General features: G+C 44.8%; 1 protein-coding gene across 2 annotated transcripts in view; it reads left to right on the top strand.

The window, feature by feature from the left end:
* The window catches only part of CDK18 (cyclin dependent kinase 18), a 613,826-nt gene that overhangs the window by 426,058 nt on the left and 168,271 nt on the right, over positions 1-19,497 (top strand). For both annotated transcript variants that reach the window (XM_078644609.1, XM_078644608.1), the window contains 2 exons: positions 10,300-10,405; positions 12,115-12,157. In XM_078644609.1, coding sequence (XP_078500735.1) covers positions 10,300-10,405; positions 12,115-12,157 — 149 coding nt within the window. The remainder of the gene's footprint in view (positions 1-10,299; positions 10,406-12,114; positions 12,158-19,497) is intronic.

Here is a 19,497-nt window from a genome sequence, read left to right as displayed (position 1 = left end):
GCTCCAGTCCCTGTTCTTAAACACAAGTACATGACAGATGTGTAGTTTGTTAAGACTAACTTGCCAGGTCTAACTCTTGCTTTTTTCACTCTGTTTACTTTCATGCGGATTACAGGATGTTTTTTATGAATTGTTAAACTAAATCTTTTTAACCCTGTGTACTATTTGTCAGCATTTTATTGTGTTTTTAATCTTGAGAAGATGCTGTATTAAGCTAAATAAATTGTGTCTTATTATTTTTAATTTAGTAGTGACTTGTTTTTCGTTTGCATTTTGTGGCTTAATTTTGGCAGGAACTGACACAGTGATTGAATGGTGTGAATCAAGTGAATGACCAGTATGTTAAAATAATGCCTGTATGAGTATTCTGGTTCCCAAGGGATTTCTTGTTTTTTTCACTGTACTAGTGCCCTAATCCCTTTTGGCTCAGAAGGGGCCCCTCTTTTCTATCTTACGCAGCATAGAGTAGCCTCACCCAGGACATAACAACCAGTCCCAGCCCCATTCTATTGAGAACTTCCCGAAGATATTCCCATTTGAGAGTATCAAACGACTTCTCTGTGTCTAAAGTGATCGGTGCTGCCTCCAACTCTCCAACTCTCCATCAGCGACAAAATACAACACATGGGACAAATTCCTGAAATTCATCTGGGAGACTCTTCCCGACATAAAGCCACACTGATCACAGTGCACTAAGTGGGTGACCACACCACGTAATTTGGTCGCAAGGGATTTGCGAGTATTTTTGTACAGACCCTAACATATACAGGGGTCTATAAGAATCTTGGTTCTTGCTTGGTTTGTGGTAAAATCCAGCAACCTGGCTGCTCCTGAAGTGCTTCCAGCAAGCGGGGATGAGTGACTTTGAATTTGCCTGATAGTATTCCACGGGGAGCCCATTTGGGGCCCGGTGACTTGAAGCGTGCCATCTCCCGGACCACCTTTCACAATGCATCTACAAGGATGTCCCATTCCAGACCCTCCACCTGTTCCGCCGTAAGTCGAGGGAACGTCAGGTGATCCAGGCAACTGAAGACCTCCACTAGTCAGCTATCCTTCATTTCTCTATTAGCAGTCTCCAGGTGATACCGGAGGAGGAGACTGACTCCAGCCTGTGACCCAGCAATGGTGCCATGCTGATGCTTCAGCAAAAGCATCATCGGGGGCAGGTGTTCCCTTATATGTAGCCACCCAAGAAGGTGTCCCTACTTGTCACCCTCCTGATGAAGTAGTTGGCAATAGTCTTGCGAAATCAGTCAGTCCAACTTATCCTAGGTCTCCCCCACTTTCATTTGGGCAGTCAATAGTGTCTCTCGCCATTCCCCCAAAGTAGGGGCATCACGCAGGATGGTCGCTAACCGCTGCTCCTCTAGGTGGCATCTAGTGCCACTACTACGCAAAAGTCACTCCCCCAAGTAACTGTTTTCAGAACATCCCACTCAATCCCCCTGCAGGTCACTGTAGACCGATTAGTTTCAAAATAACCGACAGTCACTGCTCACTCACTGTTCAAAGCTCCTCCATGGAACTGAGAGTCACCAAGCCCTTCAGGGCATAGGCCTCACAGCTGCACTTTGGGCCTATATACCCATATACTCCCCACTCCAAAACCAGTAGTACATGGCCAGAGAGGAATCTACCCAATATCTGAACATCTACTATGTTAATGACAATGTCCTCTGAGAATCTATCAAGGCAACTATATGTGCCATGAGCTTGGGTATAGCATGCTTTTGCCCTGGTCTCAGGGTGTGTCGTGTGCCAGGCATCCAAACAGCCCATACGTTCCATTACACCTCTCAGCATGGCCACCATATTAGGTTTTGTCCTGTGTCTCAGGGGGTGATGATCCCAACTACTGTATAGCTCACAATTAAAATCCCCATCCAATAACATGGGTGTCCCTTCATAATGTAGGAACTTGCGCTCCATGTCAAGATAGAAGGCCCTGTAATCGTTATTGGGCGCATACACATTCAACAGGCATGCATCTCGTCTGTCCAGCAGGTCATACAGAAGTAGGTATCTGCTCTTGTAATCCGCTTTGAAGATCCGAACCTGGAAAGGAACCTGAGGGGCAACCCATATTAAAACTCAGCGGGCATAATTAGAGTGTGTGATGGAGTATAATTGACTCCTCCACTTCTTTTGCACCTTTTGGACCTCATTCTCTATCAGGTGTGTTTCTTGTAACAAAGCGATATGGATGCCCTGCTGCCGGAGATATATATGTATCCTATATTGCTTAACATAGGAGTTGTGCCCACGCACATTCCATGTCACCACCTTAAAACGGGCAGCCATAACTTCATGTGATCCTCATCATCCCGTCCACCCACGTCCCCCCATCCAGCTCCGCCCCTCCCTCATCACATACTGCACCATCGCCACTGCAAAAATTAACCCAGAAAACTGGAAACATACCATCCCTCCCACTGGGTAAACACAACTGAACAACATGTGTCTCCCCAAACATTACAACTCTGCTACTCCCACCCCTATCAAAGTGCTTACTCCACTATAAAGTCCTAACCCTCAAAAATCCCCACAGTCCACAAACAATCCACAAACTCAACAATATCAGAGGGGAAGCTGCACCTAGTGACTGCAATCATAGTCGCCGCCCACAAGCACTGCTCAGCCCTTCACACACACCCACATCACTCCAAGCATGTTCCCACACAGCCAACACATAGAGTCACTCAAACTATGCACAACTATGACAATCAAAAATCTCCCCCAAAACCTAAGGCCTAATAACTAAAAAACGAACTATGGGGAAACATGGGGTACCTCTACCCCTTTTACTCAGCACGTCACCCACTCATCCACACCCACAAATTGTCTCTTGAAACATCCTGTCCACTGCACCAATCCGCCTTATCGGGAAACCCCGCCCTGCACTCCGTTGTGACAGTCGAATGTACAAACCGAAAGTGTGGTAACTACATTGTAGTGTATCAATCCATAGGATTAGCAGCAGAGGCGAACACAAATTCAGGTCTCTCCCAGTTTCCTTCATCATTCCCCAGTGCTCTTGTCAGAGTTGGAGGCCGTCACTGCCTCTACCAGCGCCATTGCTGCCTCCCTTACCGATCTCTACTGCTCTATGTCCAACATGCCGTCCTGTCTGACTATCACTCAAGAAGAGGATCTAGAGGCTCTACCACCTCGTTTCCTAGGCATCCCTGTTAGTCGTGAGTGGCAGTAGTTTCCTATCTAGTTGACAGAGTCACGGGGAGTCGACGCCGGGATCCGACCATCACCATGGACCTCCAGCCAGTCCCACACTGACAAAGAAATGTGATCGGTCATTGTGAATCAGCGTCAGTTTTGCTAGGTAGAAGAGCATGTCATTAAATTCCATAACTTTCAACTTCTGTTTGACCACCCCAAATGTGAGCCACAACTTCTGCACTTGCCTAGTATAATACGGGAAAATGTGAATCACAAGGTTCTTGAATCTGGTGTCCCCAGCTTGCCGGATCACACATAGGATGGCGTCTCTATCCCTATAATTAAGCACATTTGCTATCACAGTGTGAGGAGGGTAAACTGGCAGGCAGCCTCTGTGCCAAGACAGGGGGGGACAAAGATCACAGCCGCGGGGGCCTTCACACGAGGGGCCAATATCACAAGTAGAACTCTCCTTTGCGTCAGGAATCACAGCACCTCCAGCATCAGCTGATCTCTGCGGCCCTCGCTGGCCGTGAGCTTCCACGGATGCCTCAACTATCTCGGTTCCTGGTGCATGCACAGCAGCATGATATCGAAACAGCCCGGCCCGTTTCAGGGCGTCCAGGTCGCATCAGACCCTAAGCCCCGCCACCTGGTTCGATACTCTCACAGAGGCGTGGGGGCTGCCATCAGCACTTTTTGGCCCCCAATAGGGTCTGCCACAGTCACTGTAGTATGGTGGTCCCAGAGTGGCGAAATGGGTGACATCTTGTGACAGACACCATAGAATTTTCACAGACCAGAACGGAAGCACAGTAAGCTACGTCCTGGCGGCCATCTTCCCAGGCAATGCCCTCCATTTGTTGCTTTTTATCAAATCCATCCATCCAATTAGAGAGCTTTCACTGGGGATTGCCGATAAGTGCCACTATTTCCCATCTACTATTTTAACATATTACTAAGTCCCCTTGCATTCCATCTGCAGAAATATCAAATAGAAAAATATATTTTTATGCAGCCGATACACAGTTTATCTGTTGGATGGCTGTCAAACATTAGGACATTAGAGTTGACCTTGGTTTTAGATTTGACCAATTGTGAGATGAGGCACAACTTCCTGAATCTCAACCCCAGCAAAACAGAGACTCTACTTCCCTCCAACAAAATAAGCAAATGAGAGTCTATGTTCTGGCTGCAGAATATAAGAAAATGTCCTTCACAGTTAAAGGCCGCCACTAATCTAAGGATCATACTGGACAACATTCTCTGCCTAAAACTTCAGAATATGTCCGTCACTCAATCCTGTCTCTTTCAATTTAAGGAAAATGAGAGCTCAGAGTATCTTGGACTGCACAAAAAGCCTACACTGTCTCCAAAAACTGCAAAGCACCACATTGAGACTTATTTTCAATTTATAAAATGTGAACGCACAACACCTTTCCGCAAGCAACTTCACTGTCTGCCGTTGAATAAATGCATCCAGTTTAAAGTTGATTGCCTAATGCACAAGACCTTCTATGGATCCTTTTTTTTCAAGGATTAATTTAACATATATTAACCTTAACTGCTGCTGAGATCCTCGTCTAAGCCCACCATCCCCACCCCAACATTCAATCTGTGTAAATAGGAAAATTGATCTCTCTAGGTCCTGTTACCTTCTGTTTGAATTCACTCCCTCCGATTATCCTCATTGAAACTGATATTCTCAAATTGCACAAATTTTACAAATACTGTAAAACTTGGCGCTATGATTGATGGCCCGGTTGTATGACATAATATAGAGAAACAAATGTTGTGAAAAAAATATTAGGAAACGAAATATTATGTTCACATACCGTATATGTAATGTACAAAAATATTGATTAAAAAACTATTGTGTTCCAGAATATCATTAAAAAATTGAGTATATAGGTTTTACAGAATATAACATTAGATTTGATTTAATTTAGATAATGTTTAAAACAAAATTAACATTATAGATAAATGAATTTAATATTTGCAAAAAAGAATGTATATAAATGACATTACAATTATTAATAATAATAAAAATAAAAGTGAATACACATATCTACATTAAAAACAGACCGCAAAACATATACACATGTAAATAAAAATGAACAAATCAAAACAATTAAAACATGAAATAAAACATTACAAATTAATGTTATAAATACATTTTTTTAAATGTAAAAGCAGTAGAAAAAGATATAATAAATATTTCCACTCCTAAATAAGCAATGATAGGGAACGTGTTCATCTTTGCAGGGGTCCTATTTACTATTCCCACTCCAATCTTGGCAACAGATTTTGATTTTGGAGGGGTAAGATTTACTGTTCCCACTCCAATGCAAGCAAAAGTAGGAACATGTTGGACCATGGAGATGTTACATTTACGATTTAGACTCCAATCTTAGCAATAGAAAGGGAATGTGCTGGGTTTTAGAGGTGTCTCATGTATTATTCCCACTCCAATTTTAGCAAAAGTGGAGTAAAGTGTTGGACTTTGGAGGGATAGCATTTACTATTCCCTCTCCAACATAAATAAAAGTCAAGAAAGTGTTGGACTTTGAAGGGGGTCAAGTTTACTATTTCCACTCCAACCTAGGCATCAGTAGGCAAATTGTTTGGCTTTGGAGATGTCAGATTTACTATTCCCACTCCTTCATTTTTTTAAGTAAAACATATAAATATAGCCAAAATCACATTTTAGTATTTATTTTTAAATAAACGTATTTAATACATATAAAACAAATACAATCAAAGTACCCCAAAGAACGAACACAAACTCTTAAAATAATATAAAAATGATACATTATTAAAATGACATGGTAAATTCAATAACACAACTAAAATGAATATGATTAATAAATGTCAAATTAATTAGCATAATTAGAAAAAGGATTTGATCAACCAATGAACAAATTAAAAATCTCAAAATAATTAAAAAACGTCACACCCTCATCCCCTACAAACAGAAGAACCCTATACTAAATTAAGTCTTTCTAATAAAAAATGTTTAATGCATTCCTTTTAAAAATGTTAAAAAATATACCAAAACAAATAAAACACCAATAATATTACAATACTAATAACTTAAAATGCTAAAATAACTACAATTTATCAAACAAATTGAAATAACGATATTATATACAACAATATCACAAAATCAATATTAAAACACAAAAAAGAGAATCTTTTTACCATTTATAGCCTGTCCCGCAATATTCATGGTGTCATATTTTTGACAGGATATTTGTGTTTCATGATATTTTGCACACAATGTTTTTCTGAAATAACAGTAGCGCAGTGACGTTTCAGTTGCGATGTAACTTGAGCACGAAGAGACTGTGTATGAGTGATAGTGTGCCATACAATTAAAAACAAATAAATAAATGATGAATATTAATTAGGCAGGTAGCACTTTGTGACCCCCTGTGATTGTCTACAAACACAGGGATGGTGGCCTGCAACGGACCACAGACACCACCCCTGTGTTTGCATCTCCAAATGGAAAACCTTTTAGTAGCCCTTGTCCTTTAAAGGAAACAGTGCATCATTTTAAAAAAAGTTTCCCATTTGGGAAAATAGGTGACATAGGCACTGATTCGATTTCCTGGACCACTGCATACTTTCTCTGAGACTGCTAACACAATTTCCAGAGGGGAAGAGGTCCCAAAGGGACTCAGTTACCACCACCTTTGATATGTCTGTAACTTTTCAATGGCTTGTGACCGGAACCGAGGCCTCAAAATTTCCATTTGGTCTATATCGCATACCAAGTATCTTTTACACCCCTACAAAATTGCAATTGGGCATGGATCTCAAAACCCACACAGTTTTGTAAATTAGAAAAAGGCATTTTGTGGTTGGAAACCCTGTGATTCTACAAATTGCAGGGTTTTGCAATCGCAAAATCCTTTCCTACATCAGGCCCAATGTACTGAAAGAGTGCAATCAGAATGAAGGGAGAATCCGCACATATTTGTTCTATATAACCTAAATGTGTTTCTTGCCCCCACACCTAAGACTCTCCCTATCTCTCTTCCAGTTCAGGACAAATCCAAAAATGGTGTGTTCCTGTACTTTTGACGCATCCACCACCAGCCGATAACTCCCCTTAGCAGAAGATCCCTTTTTCACCTGCAACTTGAACACACAATAACTGAAATACAAAGCGTGCAATGTTTGTTACCCTTTACAAATATATTCGGCCGAGTAACTGATTTGTAAATCTATTAACTCCAGCGTAATCACTAAACCTATATAAGGTTCTGCAAAATGTGGCATGCTGGCCTCATTCATGCCTCTGTACCGCCCTCTACAGTGCTGTGTACCATCTAGGGTCAGGTTCGTGCTTGAGAAATAATATTTTAAAACAAGCAACGGCTGCAAGTACAAAATGCATGTTTACGCACCGCTTGCAGGTTTTTAAAATACAGAAATAAAAGGCATTGGTATTAACAATGGCAATAGCTCAAACTCTCGCAAATGCGAGACCTATTGCTTAGCAAATGCTCGTTTTCTTACTGCGTTGTAGAACCACCCTTTGTGGAAAACAACAATCATGCCATGCCAGCTAGTCTTACAGGCATTCACAGATATACAAACCTTCAATATATTTCCTATATTGATGTTTTGGAATGTTCTGTTTTTTTTAAGCACAATAAAGATGGGGGCTGTTGGTGGGGGTAGGTATCTCAACAGTGGTAAAGGAAGCCCACCAGTCATTTATTCTTGGATGTTCCCTCCACCACCTCATATCTCAAACCGTTGGCTCATGCAGCTAACCTCCACCAACCAATACAGAGCCAGGAAAGAGGAGCAACTGAGAAGTTAGCCAATGGCAAGCAGCAGGCGGGATTACACACCAGTATACTGCTTACTCCAGGTCTGTCTAGGCTCGACCTAAAAGATCTTTGAACGGCTTTTAACCCCGAGTTTAAAGACTACAGCTGGCCTGTCCATTGCTGTGTTTGGCCAAGTGCTGAAACTGGCACTTTATTGTCAGAGAAAAGCAAATCGGGGCTAATGTGCGCTGCATAAATACTCTCCGGGAGGCACAGCGCCTCATTCCGTGGCCATTCTTCCCAGCTGTTCTGCTCTTGCGCACCGTATAATTGCAGTTAATTGGGTGTCAAGAAATGAAAACTTTGTCAACATTACCTGGGATTATCTTTCACTCCTGAAGCCTGCCTCCGATTAAAAGGGGCCCATTTAATCAGGCCAAGGGCTGTTTTCCAGTGCCTCTGTAAACAGGCAAGAGATTGAGAGCGAAAAGGGGAATAAATCAACTCATAGCCAAGAACAAATATTGGGAATTTCTGCTGTGTGTATATGTGCTGTGGTGTGTGTGCTGCTGCTGTGTCTGCTGTGGTTTGTCTGTGTGTTTGTGCTGTGTGTTTTTGTATGTGTGTGTGTTTTTATTTTGTGTAACGTGATAGCGTGTGTTGTGTTTATATGTGTGCACATTCTTGTTTTTTTGTGGGTGTATTTGCGTTGTTTATGTTGTGCTTTGTGTGTGAGTGTGGATTGTGTGCATTTTTGTGTGTGCGAAGCAGATTATACAGCGGTACAAAATGATGTGGGGCTCCTTCTGCCCCCACCTTCCTCTTCACCAGCATCGAGCTATGAGTAATGAACATCGACCAACTTTTGCTCCTTCTGCTCCCAGGGCTCCGCTGCTGCCTTCCCTTTTGTGTGGGCACGGCTCAACCTTAAATGCTCCTTTCACACAGCATGAATGAACTTTATTTTCCCAAAAATAACTTTGTATTGATGGGGAGAAAAAAGGCAAGTTGTTTGTGAAGGAAGGACAGACAATTGGGACAAAATGAAGAGGTTTCTGTTTCCATTATGAGCATATCGCTCCTTTATTCTCAGTTGTTTATACATTCCCAGCACAATGATGCCTCTTTGCAGCAGCCGCGGCCCGTGGAGGGAGTTACGGTGGGGCAGGGAGGCGGGGAGAGGGAGGGGCAGGGTGGAGGGACCTAAAAACTGGCATATGGATAATTGCAGGTAAGTACACAATTTAATTATTAAAACGAATTTCGTAGCCCGCACTGCATCGCAAAATGCAATGCTGTGCGCGCTACGAATTTCGTTTTATTAATTAAATTGTGTACTTACCTGCAATTATCCATATGCCAGTTTTTAGGTCCCTCCACCCTGCCCCTCCCCCTCCCTGCCCCACCGTAACTCCCTCCACGGGCCGCGGCTGCTTTGCAGTAATATGCTTTCCCTTTTACACTAGGCGCATTCTCTTGCCCTCACATCATGACCATGGCAATAAAATACTATAGAAATGTGGGTATAAGGTCGATTTGCATTCGGCGAAAACGCTCAAGGTACACACATATAGGCAAAAAAAATATTCGGCTAATACGCATTTATCATTCGCGCGAGGAAAACCAGAGTATACCTGTGAAAGTAAAAAAACGAGAAGCAGACGATAATAATGATGAAAGCAGGCGCAGCGCTAGCCCTAAACTATAAAGTGCAGTGCCCGTGCATATTTTAGATATGTGCATGGCAGCCCATGAAGGTGGCGGCATGTTGATAGATAAAAAAAAGAAAATAACATGAAACCGGGTGCAGCGCTTGGTGCTGTTGTGATAAAATACCGCAAGCACAAAACAGAATAAATAGTCCCAAATGAAAGACCTAGACACTGTACTGCGTAACAAAACTGTAGTTGGTCAGTGCTGCTACCGAAATAACGGAAGTGATGTATCGAAACAGCCAACCTATTCAGAGCCAAGAAAGAAGAGCATCGGAGGAGTTAGCCAACAGCAAGCGGTAGGCGGGATTCCACGCCAGTATACTGCTTACTCCAGGTCTTGCGACAGCGCATGTGCTGTCTAGCCTCGACCTAAAAACAAAAGTGTCCCTAATCTCTAAAGGATGAATGGATGGATGGATGGATGGATTGATTGATTTAATGGACATATTAATGAATTGCCAAACAAGAGGACAGATGGATGAATGGATGGATTAGAAGGATTTATGTGTAACTAGATGAATATTTGGATACACTTTCATGGGAACATGACATGTAGGACAGGCTGCATGCCAACATTCAATAGACATTGTGTTAATACCCCTTTGTCGCTTTACCCACAGGGACACCAACAGAGGAGACGTGGCCTGGGATTACATCCAACCCTGAGTTTAAAGCATACAACTTTCCCCTCTACAGATGCCAGCCGCTCATCAACCACGCACCAAGGTAGAGTGAGACAATATCCTAGTGACAGCCGCAGGGCATTGCCACATTAGTCTCTGCTGTGGAACCCCGGACACTAATGAAATAAGCTCCAGTCTAGAGCACCACATGGCCTCAGTCCAACCCAGAGAATAGGATAGTGTGCTATAGTAGTTCCCATGGTTGGTGAGTAATTGGTAATTATAAAGTTAGAAGTCTGAATTCCATGTGAGCTTGTTTGGGAAAAGGATGTACTGTAGTCCCTCCCCTCTGGAAGGGGAAGTTCCTTGCTGTAGTGCAGTGCCACCTAGTGACCACTCAGATAATTGTAGTGCAGTGCCACCTAGTGACCACTCAGATAATTGTTGAGGAGTGACTCCTAATGGCAGTCAGAATATGGACTTTACAGAGTACTCAGAGGGGGCATCGAAACTTTTTCAATGTATTTTTAATATATTGTATTGTATTGTAAAATACATAGATCACTTTATCACCTAAAGAGGTCACGAAATGCTCGATTTGTTTGGGGTTCCGAGCTCCCTTTCAGGGAGAAGATTCATAGGCTGTTTTTGCCTATCGGGGAGGTGGCAAGCGAGGTGTGATGCTCAAAGACATGATATAAACAAGACACAGCATTGCTACAAAATGACAGGAGGCAGTTATTCAGAGAGCATGAGATAGGAGGAAGAAAATTATCAAAAAATATACTTATTTAATGTTAATTTTTTTCGGGATAAGAGTATTTGGACAAGAAGTCCTCTACATAAAACCGAAAGCACTGTATGTAAAAGCAAGTGGGAGATAGTGCACATAAGCAGCCACTGCGCGGCGGTGAGACGACCAGATGACCATATGGGACGGACAGGTCATGTCTAGAGCACGCTCTGTTCCAATCACTTGAGAAGCAAGGCGGTAGCGAGAGAGGTGTGAGGCAAAAGAGGGCATCAGTTTACGGTCATGACACAGATCTTCTTGAGCAAGAGGTGGTTTAACACACATGCATGTCATCTTCTAGCATGCTCCACCCCGAGTTTCAGGGAGTGGACACATGTAAGTCTGCATCTAGTAGTACATTTATACTTGGAAATGATGACAAGGTAAAAAGTGTACATTTACTACTATGTGCAGTAGTCAGTTTTCACGTGAGTAAATCTACATGTGTACATTTATCTTTGGGAATAGGCAGTGGTGTTGGGGTTGAGAGTGAGTGGGTAGGCTGTAGGTATGTATAAAGAGAGGCTGAGTGAAGCAGGGAAGGCCAGATCATGGACTGGCTTCATAACTGAGCAGCGAAGTGTCGAGTGTGCCCTGGATAGCGCTGAGATCCCGCCACCTTGCACCAGTGTGATGGGGCTTTGATGACTAGTGGGATGTCGAAAGAGTGTACTTGCTGTCCTTCAAGGTTTTCTTGATGGGGTTGGCAGAGTATTGTGCTGCGGCACTGAAGATGTTGTTAGAGTTGTCTGGCTTGCTTGACAGGACCTGAAGTAAACGTTTTCCCTTTTATGCATCCACACCATAAGCTAAATGTAAGTTTAGGCACCTGAAGTGTGATAGTTTGATCCTCAAGTATAGTGTCAGCGTTGACCAGGTGCAATGTTTAGAATGTTAGTCATTAGGCCAAAAGGGTTTTTGATCCTTCAATATGCATTATGTCTGGACCAGTCCAGAAGATTCTTTATGTGTCCCCCCATGATGCTAAACTGAATATACTCTTCTCCTCTTCCTTGCAGGCTGGACTCCGAAGGACTAGACCTCCTGACCTGCCTCCTGCTGGTGAGTGAACCCAACGCACCTGTGCAAAGGGGCATCTGGTTGAAGAACCAGCTGCAGACTCCGTGCCACCCTCAGGGTCACAGGAGCGCTAGAAGACAAGGCTTGCAATAACCTTTTGCAGAATTAGCCCCACACATAAAAATATGCATTGGTTAAGGCAATAGATCCGGCTTTATTATGCTTGCACATGGAAACTGCATTGGAGCATATCTGATTTGTATATGAGAGCTCATTAAAGCCAGACCCCAAAGCACTGGCAGGAGCAAAACAACAGGAAATACACAGAAACAGTAATTCAATAGGAAAGACACATGGGAAAGAAACAGACGGAGAAAACAAAGGGAATATTCATGTGGGAAAAACAATATTAAATAGACATAAGTGGAAAGTCAATTGTAAAGAAAGAGAAGGGAAAGAGCAATGGGGAAGACAAAACTTGACCACAACTTTCAAATAAGCATTATGCAGTAAAAAAAACATACAAGAAAAAAGACAGATTTCTGTGTACAGTGGATTATATGATAAATAATCTGTGTGATGATTCTGTGTACTTTTGAGATGTAAAAAAGTCCCCTGTGCCTTGTACTACAAGCATTCTACTGCATAATACACTATGAGTCAGAGCAACCATGGCAACTTTAGCATGCGAGCAGGTTGTAGCTTGGCGGAAATATTTTTTCTCTTTTTGACTTACTGAAGTTGAGAAAAAATCTTGGAAGTTGACAAATCTGTGATTTCATTTGTAAATTTGAGAGAACATCAAAACATGCTCTCTTTTTCCAGGTAAATATGTATTACTTGGTGAAAAGTAAAATCTTATGTTACCGGCAAGGATTGTTATTTTAATGGGACTTCTAAAATGCAGGCACCCTCTAGGTTTTTGCCACTAAAGTACTCGAGGAAACCTGCTAGCAATATGTCTCCACCACCTGGATACACGTCTAAGTAAAGACCTACCCAAAGAATTTTGATGATATTAACAAGATGATACTTTACTGTCTCGTCATCCTCACGGAACATATAACTTAACTACCTTTGCAATAATTTCCTACATTTTCTTTTCTGAGGACGAAAAGTAGTATCTCCTTGAACGTGACAAGTTTGGCCAAATTTTTACCGCACTTAAACTTTCCAATGATACAACGAAAATCTACTAGCTCATACCTAGGGACGTGGCAAAGAGGTTGTTCTTTTGTGCTTTAGACATAGATTTTAAAGAGGTCCTCTTGTATACTGGCAAATATTAAAGTGAATTTGGAACAGCACAAACCAAGTCTCTTTATTGCAGGCAAGAAACTGGTCTTGCTTTGAACTTTTTGAGTTAGTCCGTGCTTTTTCAGAAGCCCCATAATACAGCTTGGATTTGACGAAAGCATTTGGCCCTAAATGTACTGATCTGGAGTCAGAAACGGCAGCGTGTGTTACAAAATTGAACATGGAATGAACAGGTCAATATAACATAGCCTCTTAGCACATGGCCAGCATAGACTGCACTCCAGCTTTACGCCTGGATTCCTTATTGATTTTACAAGAATCGGGCAAGGGCCAATTAGTCACTGTGCCAGGCCAAAGTTAAAATAACCATAATGATGGCAACTCTTGCCAGCCAATCCTCTGTTTTGCTTTAAGAAATGTGTCAAAATACTTATTGCAATCATTGCAAGTTTTCAGCATATCAATGTGGAGGCAGTGTTATCTGGACTCTCTTTTAAACCAAATAGGAATAGGACCTATGTGAAAAAATGAATTGTGTATGATAGTAGTGCAGTATAGTCTGCACGGTTGCATATAATAATTGAACAGTGGTATCAACAAAGCAGAACCTTGAGGTGTCTCCCAAATGGCAGTTACTGAAGGAACTTCAGAGGATACCAGCCTGAGGCAGACTGTGAAGTCCTTTCAAGAGATCTAACAAAATCAGGGCACCAATGAAACTATTAAAAATTGTTCAAATTACCAATAATGTTTATGATGTTCCTAATCAGTATATATTTTTTTAGGAATTTGTATTAAGTGAACTTAGACATAATTTTGAACAGTAAATAAAATACTAGCAGTCATTTCAGTATTATATGTTAGATAAACTAGCATGGATTCATTTAAGACAACTGTTTACGAAGACAACTGGAGGCGGAAGAAGAGATGATATATAGACTAGGGAGGCAATCCACTTTTAAACTCCTAAATAACTTTTATACATTTAAATAAAGTTTAGCTTTGTCTTTAAAAACTCCTAAAATAACATTTACCGGTTTTTAACTTTCTATATTGTTCAAAAATACTAAATGTTCAGCTCTCTAATGAAGCCATAACTCTCTGCAAGATCTATAGTTTGAAATATATACAGAGTGGGCTTTTGTCAGCCTCCATTAAATTTGTATCAGCCACTTTCACAGTGTGTTTGAAGCAAAGTCAACCACATCTTGCATCAGCCTGGCAATGCCCGTGCGATTATGCGGCCTATTACCATGCAGTGAAACAATACAACCTCACACTTGGTTCGGGTGTGGGCGAGGGCCCCAAGGGATCTTCAGCCTGTTTATTTATCTCCTCTGGGCGAGCCCGCCCAGAGGAGTGATACAGTGGCTATGTGTTCCATTTCTTTAGTGGCCAATATTTGCTTGGCTACAGTCCTGGATGTTGAGAGCACACAAAGTATCTGAGTCTGGGGGCTGGATTCGGCCGAAGACCATACGTCTGGCTCTAGGAGCTGGTGCTTGGCTCTGTCCCCGCCAGGCTGTCCAGCACGATGTTTCCTCCGGAGGCCCAGATGTGCTGGGATTCATTCTGGACCGTCCAGTCCGCTTCGGTCGGGGCATGACCTTCCTCGCTCCAAGTTGGGAAGGAAGATGGAACAACGTTCTCGTTGTCTCCACCATCGGGGTCAATGTCCGGTCTTCCGTCCTGTAAGGGCCCAACCACCTTTTTGAACCACAAGATGTTCCGAGTGACTACTCGAGCCCCCCTTCGGGTGGAGCCCATGGTTCCATTGATGGTAATGACCTTCCACACCTCAGGCTTATAGGGTGGGTGTCCTGAATTTCCGGCTTGGGCACCTGTCTTTGACAACCATGTAATTCCCTAACTGCAGTGAGACCTTTTGGTTGGTGATCTCTCTCCTGGCCTGGGTGGCCTCACAGTCGAGCTCAGCGCGGCACCAGCCGGGACTTGCTGGGATGTTGTCACACGGGGTTCCGGAACAGGAGGTGGGCCACGACGCAGTTGGTAGTGCTGTGCGGGGTTTGTCTGTGGGCATTAAGGAACTGGTGGAGACAACTCTTTGCATCTTCCTCCTTCTCTACTCCGATCCGGAGATCTCGGTTGAGAGTCTGCATGAAACATTCCACCTCCCTGTTGGATTGGGGCCACTGCGGCATGATTTTCCAATGTCGAATTGCATGGTAGGTGAGATAATCCTGGAACTCCCTGCCTTGAAACAGGGGTCCCTTGTATGACTTTACCTCATCCGGCAGGCCCAGCATCGCAAAAGTTTTCTCAAGTACAGCCTTCATTTGGGGAAATAACGTGGATGAAACTACTTCCAGTGGGTGTCAATTATGACTACAGTGTTGCGACCATCTGGGAAGCACTCAAACTCAATGCTGACCTTTGACTAGGGCTCATGATTGGGTTCTTCGGCGATGGCTGGCACGGGTGCCTGATCCCCCTGGTAATCCCACACGAATGGCACTGGCGTATGGTCTTATCAACCAGGGTATCCATCCCCTGGAACCACACTTCGCTGCGGAGCTGGGCCTTTGTCTCCACCACCCTTGGTGCCCCAGGTGGACAAGTTAATTGACTCGATTCCACAGGTCTCTTGAGACTATGATCATCTGGCCCCACAGCATGATTCTGCGGGGTCCTTTGCGGAATTTGTGGCGGACACTCCACAGCTGCTGCCTTAAGAGTTGGTCGGCTGCAGTCAGTAATCGGGAACCATCCAGGAAGAGTTGTCAATTTCTGTGTGTCAGCGCCTTCTTGACTGCTGAATTTCTATCATGGCTGGTGGCTGCACCAAACTCTTCCAGTGTCAGTGCTTTGGGACATGTCTTCCTGGGTAATCATCCTGATAAATTCCTCTGTGTGTTCCTCTGTGTGTTCCTCACCTCGCCGGAGCTGTAGTGCATCATCAGGGAGCGGGTAGCACGACAGGTAGCCAGCAGGGTTGTTGGCACCCGGGTGATATGTGCCGTCAAACCGGTAGGCGTGGAGCTGCACCACCCATCTTTCTATCTTGAGGGGGGCAGGCAGGTGGTCCTGGTGAATAAAGGGATGAGTTGCTTGTGGTCTGTCACTAACCTGAACTCGTGGCCGTGGAGGTGAAAATGCTGACAGGCCCATTTAATGGCAAGAGCCTCCCTTTCGATTTGGGTGTACCTCATCTCTGTCTCCGATAGCACTCTGCTTGCGTAGGTTACTGGTAGCCAAACGTTGTTGGTGTTCTGCAGGAGGACCGCCCGTGCCGACCAGACTTGCATCGATGATTAGTTCTGTGTGCCTTCCGGGGTAGAAGTAGGGCATCGTGGTCTTATCCATGAGGGCGTCCTTGATGGCATTGAGGGCCGTGTTGGCATGTGGGCCCTATTCCTAGGGTACACCACTGCATGTGTGTGACTTCAGAGGCTCAGACATAAAAGCCAGGTTTGGTATGAAATGACGGCAGTAGGTGGCCATCCCAAGAAAACTGTGGACCTCTATCAGGGTAATGGGGACTTGTGCCATTGAGATGGTGATGGCGTTCTTTGCGTCTACCCTGAGTCCTTCACGGGAAAACACGTACCCAAAAAACTCTGTGTATTCTTAAAACTAAAGCTAGCATTTAGCTTTGTTCAAAGTGAGGCTGTTGTCCACCAGTCGTTGGAGGCATATGTGATGCTCTTTGAAGCTGCTGAAGAATATCAGGATGTCATTGTTCAGGTTGTGCACACCTAGCAGTCCTGACAGAGTCTCCCTGATGGTGTTTTGGAAAACTTTGGCAGCCGATGACACACCAAAACTGAGGCGCTTGTATCATCGCAGGCCCACGCGAGTGGAGAAGGTCGTGATGTACCGGCTCTCTGCGGCAATCTCCAGCTGGTGATAACCGGAGTTAAGGTCTAATTTGGAGAACCATTTCGCCCCATTGAGATCAGCTACAATGTCGTCTATATTGGGTGTCAGGTGGCGCTCCCTTTTCAGAGCCAGATAAGGGAGACGCATGTCCATGCAGACCCTGATGGCTCTGGGTTGCTTTGGCTTTTGTACCCCGACCACAGTTTATACCCACGGGGTGGGACCCGTGACCTTCTCAATGACTCCCAGATTTTCTAACGCTATTGGCTCCTTCTCCACTTGTGGCCTCAGATGGAAGAGAACCCTTCTGTTCCGGAGTGCCATCAGCTTGACGGAGGCATCAATCTGTAGCTTAAATTGCTTGTCCTTGAGCTTGCCCAGATCTTTGAACAGCTGCGGGAATTCTTACAGTATGGCGTTGGCATGTGAGTCATGAATCTGATTGACGAAGAAAACTATTGTGAGGCCTTCTGCAGTGTGGCAGCTCAGCAGCATGCCATTCTTTCCTTCTGTTACGTGGAACTTAGCTCTGGTGGTACGTTTCTCGCTGGCCACCTCTACTTCGATCATTCCCCGCAGAGGGAGGGGCTCTGTCCCCCCATAGGAGCAGATCCTTGCCTTGGTCGGAGAGAGGGAAGGGCATGGCATGAGGCGGCAATCCTGCTCCGAATCTGTCACTTTGACTGATGCCCCTGTGTTGATGAGGGCTTTGATGGCAGTGTTCGCTACTTGGACAGTGCACATGGTGGGGCTGCCTTCGACGGTGGTTAATGCGGCTGGCAAAAGATACAACAAACACGTCATCTTCCCCTTCCTCTGCATTGAACCCGGGTCCGTGCTGGACGATGTCTACCAAGCCAGGGGTGTCTTCAAGCTACAGATGTTTGATGTTTGCCGGCATTGCCCAAGATTTCCAAAAGGTGGCTCTCGACCATCCACTTCGTCAGACCTTGGCAAAATGAGTCTGCTTACCGCATAGGGAGCCTGGGCGTTTCTGGATAGGGTCCACCCTCTCCTTAATGACGGCGGGCCTGGAGGGACAGGGCCCCATTGGCTGGCTATTGAGGGCTGCTTCCATCTGCTCTGGAGTTTGAAAGTTTGTGGAACTGTGCCAGTATGAGGATATCGTCCAGGGATTCACCGGGCTGCCTGAGGATTAGCTGTCGTAGTACCACTGCCCTACACCCCTGAATGAGTTGGGCCCAGGTTTCCTCCCGCTGATTGTGGAAGGTACACGTGCTTGCCAACTTTCTCAGGTGGGTGAGAAAGTCGTCATCCGATTTGGTGTCTGACTGTTTGGCTTAGCGCAGCTTGAAGCGCTCGAAGTCCGGGTTGATTTGGGGGTCAAAGTGTCTGCTGAGTGTCCTCATTCTGGCGGTGAAATTGTCATTGTGGACTGTGTCAGGGAGTGTCCCAGAGAGGCCATACAGCTCCCTGCTGTCATAGTGCATGAGCAGCGAGCTCTTGACGGCGCAGTCTGTCTGCCTGGTGCCCCTGAATTAGTGGTTGAGGAGTCAGATCCAAGACCTCCATCAGGGGGTGTCTGGGTCAGATAGTTCACTGAAGGCTGGGAGAGGCGTCACAGCTGTGTGGCTATTGGGTTGCTGGGGCTGAGCGGCATTTCTCTGAAGAGGTAAAGGCTAGTGGGTGTTTTGGGGCAGGCCTGGCACACTTTCAGTGTGCCTCAGTGCTGTCTAGCGGGAATTGCAACGTCGGTGTGCACCCTAGTTGTTTTTTATTATACTCTAAAGGTTTGTTTATTCAGAGTGGTGCCTTTGAACCCCTTGGTATGTAGGTGGTGTATCAGAGTACATTTGGCGTGTTGTCCCGCCGTGGTGTGGTGGTGGTCCCTGAAGTGTTGCACGTGGTGCAGGGCGCTGCAGGAGCAGACGTGCATGCCGTGCACACCCTCCAGTGGGCAGGGCAAGCCCACTTGGTGAGGGCTGCGGACGCACCACGCAGAGCTCCACCTGCTGAGAGGGCTGATACAGGAGACCGGCAGCGTGGCTCAGCCACTGGGAGCATCAGAGACAGCAGGCAACCTTCCAGTCGCAGCGGCCTTCGCGGTGAGGCAGGTGAGGAACCAGGCTGCAGTGGCGTGGGTCGGTACCGGCCTCATCGCCAGTGTAGCAGGCATGGTTGACCCACCATCATGCTATTGACTGTTTAATGTGTAATTCCACCTCCAGTGGAGTGGTTCCATTTCAATACACAAGGGACTGTTTATATCGTATACATACATTGCATTAAAAACATATTTTAGATTTTTTACGACACAATGGTTT

The sequence above is a fragment of the Lissotriton helveticus genome, chromosome 5_1 (assembly GCF_964261635.1).
Source record: "Lissotriton helveticus chromosome 5_1, aLisHel1.1, whole genome shotgun sequence".
In the NCBI taxonomy this organism is placed as follows: Eukaryota; Metazoa; Chordata; class Amphibia; order Caudata; family Salamandridae; genus Lissotriton; species Lissotriton helveticus.
The sequence above is the reverse complement of the archived record's forward strand: the minus strand, read 5'-3'. Positions and strand labels throughout refer to the sequence as shown.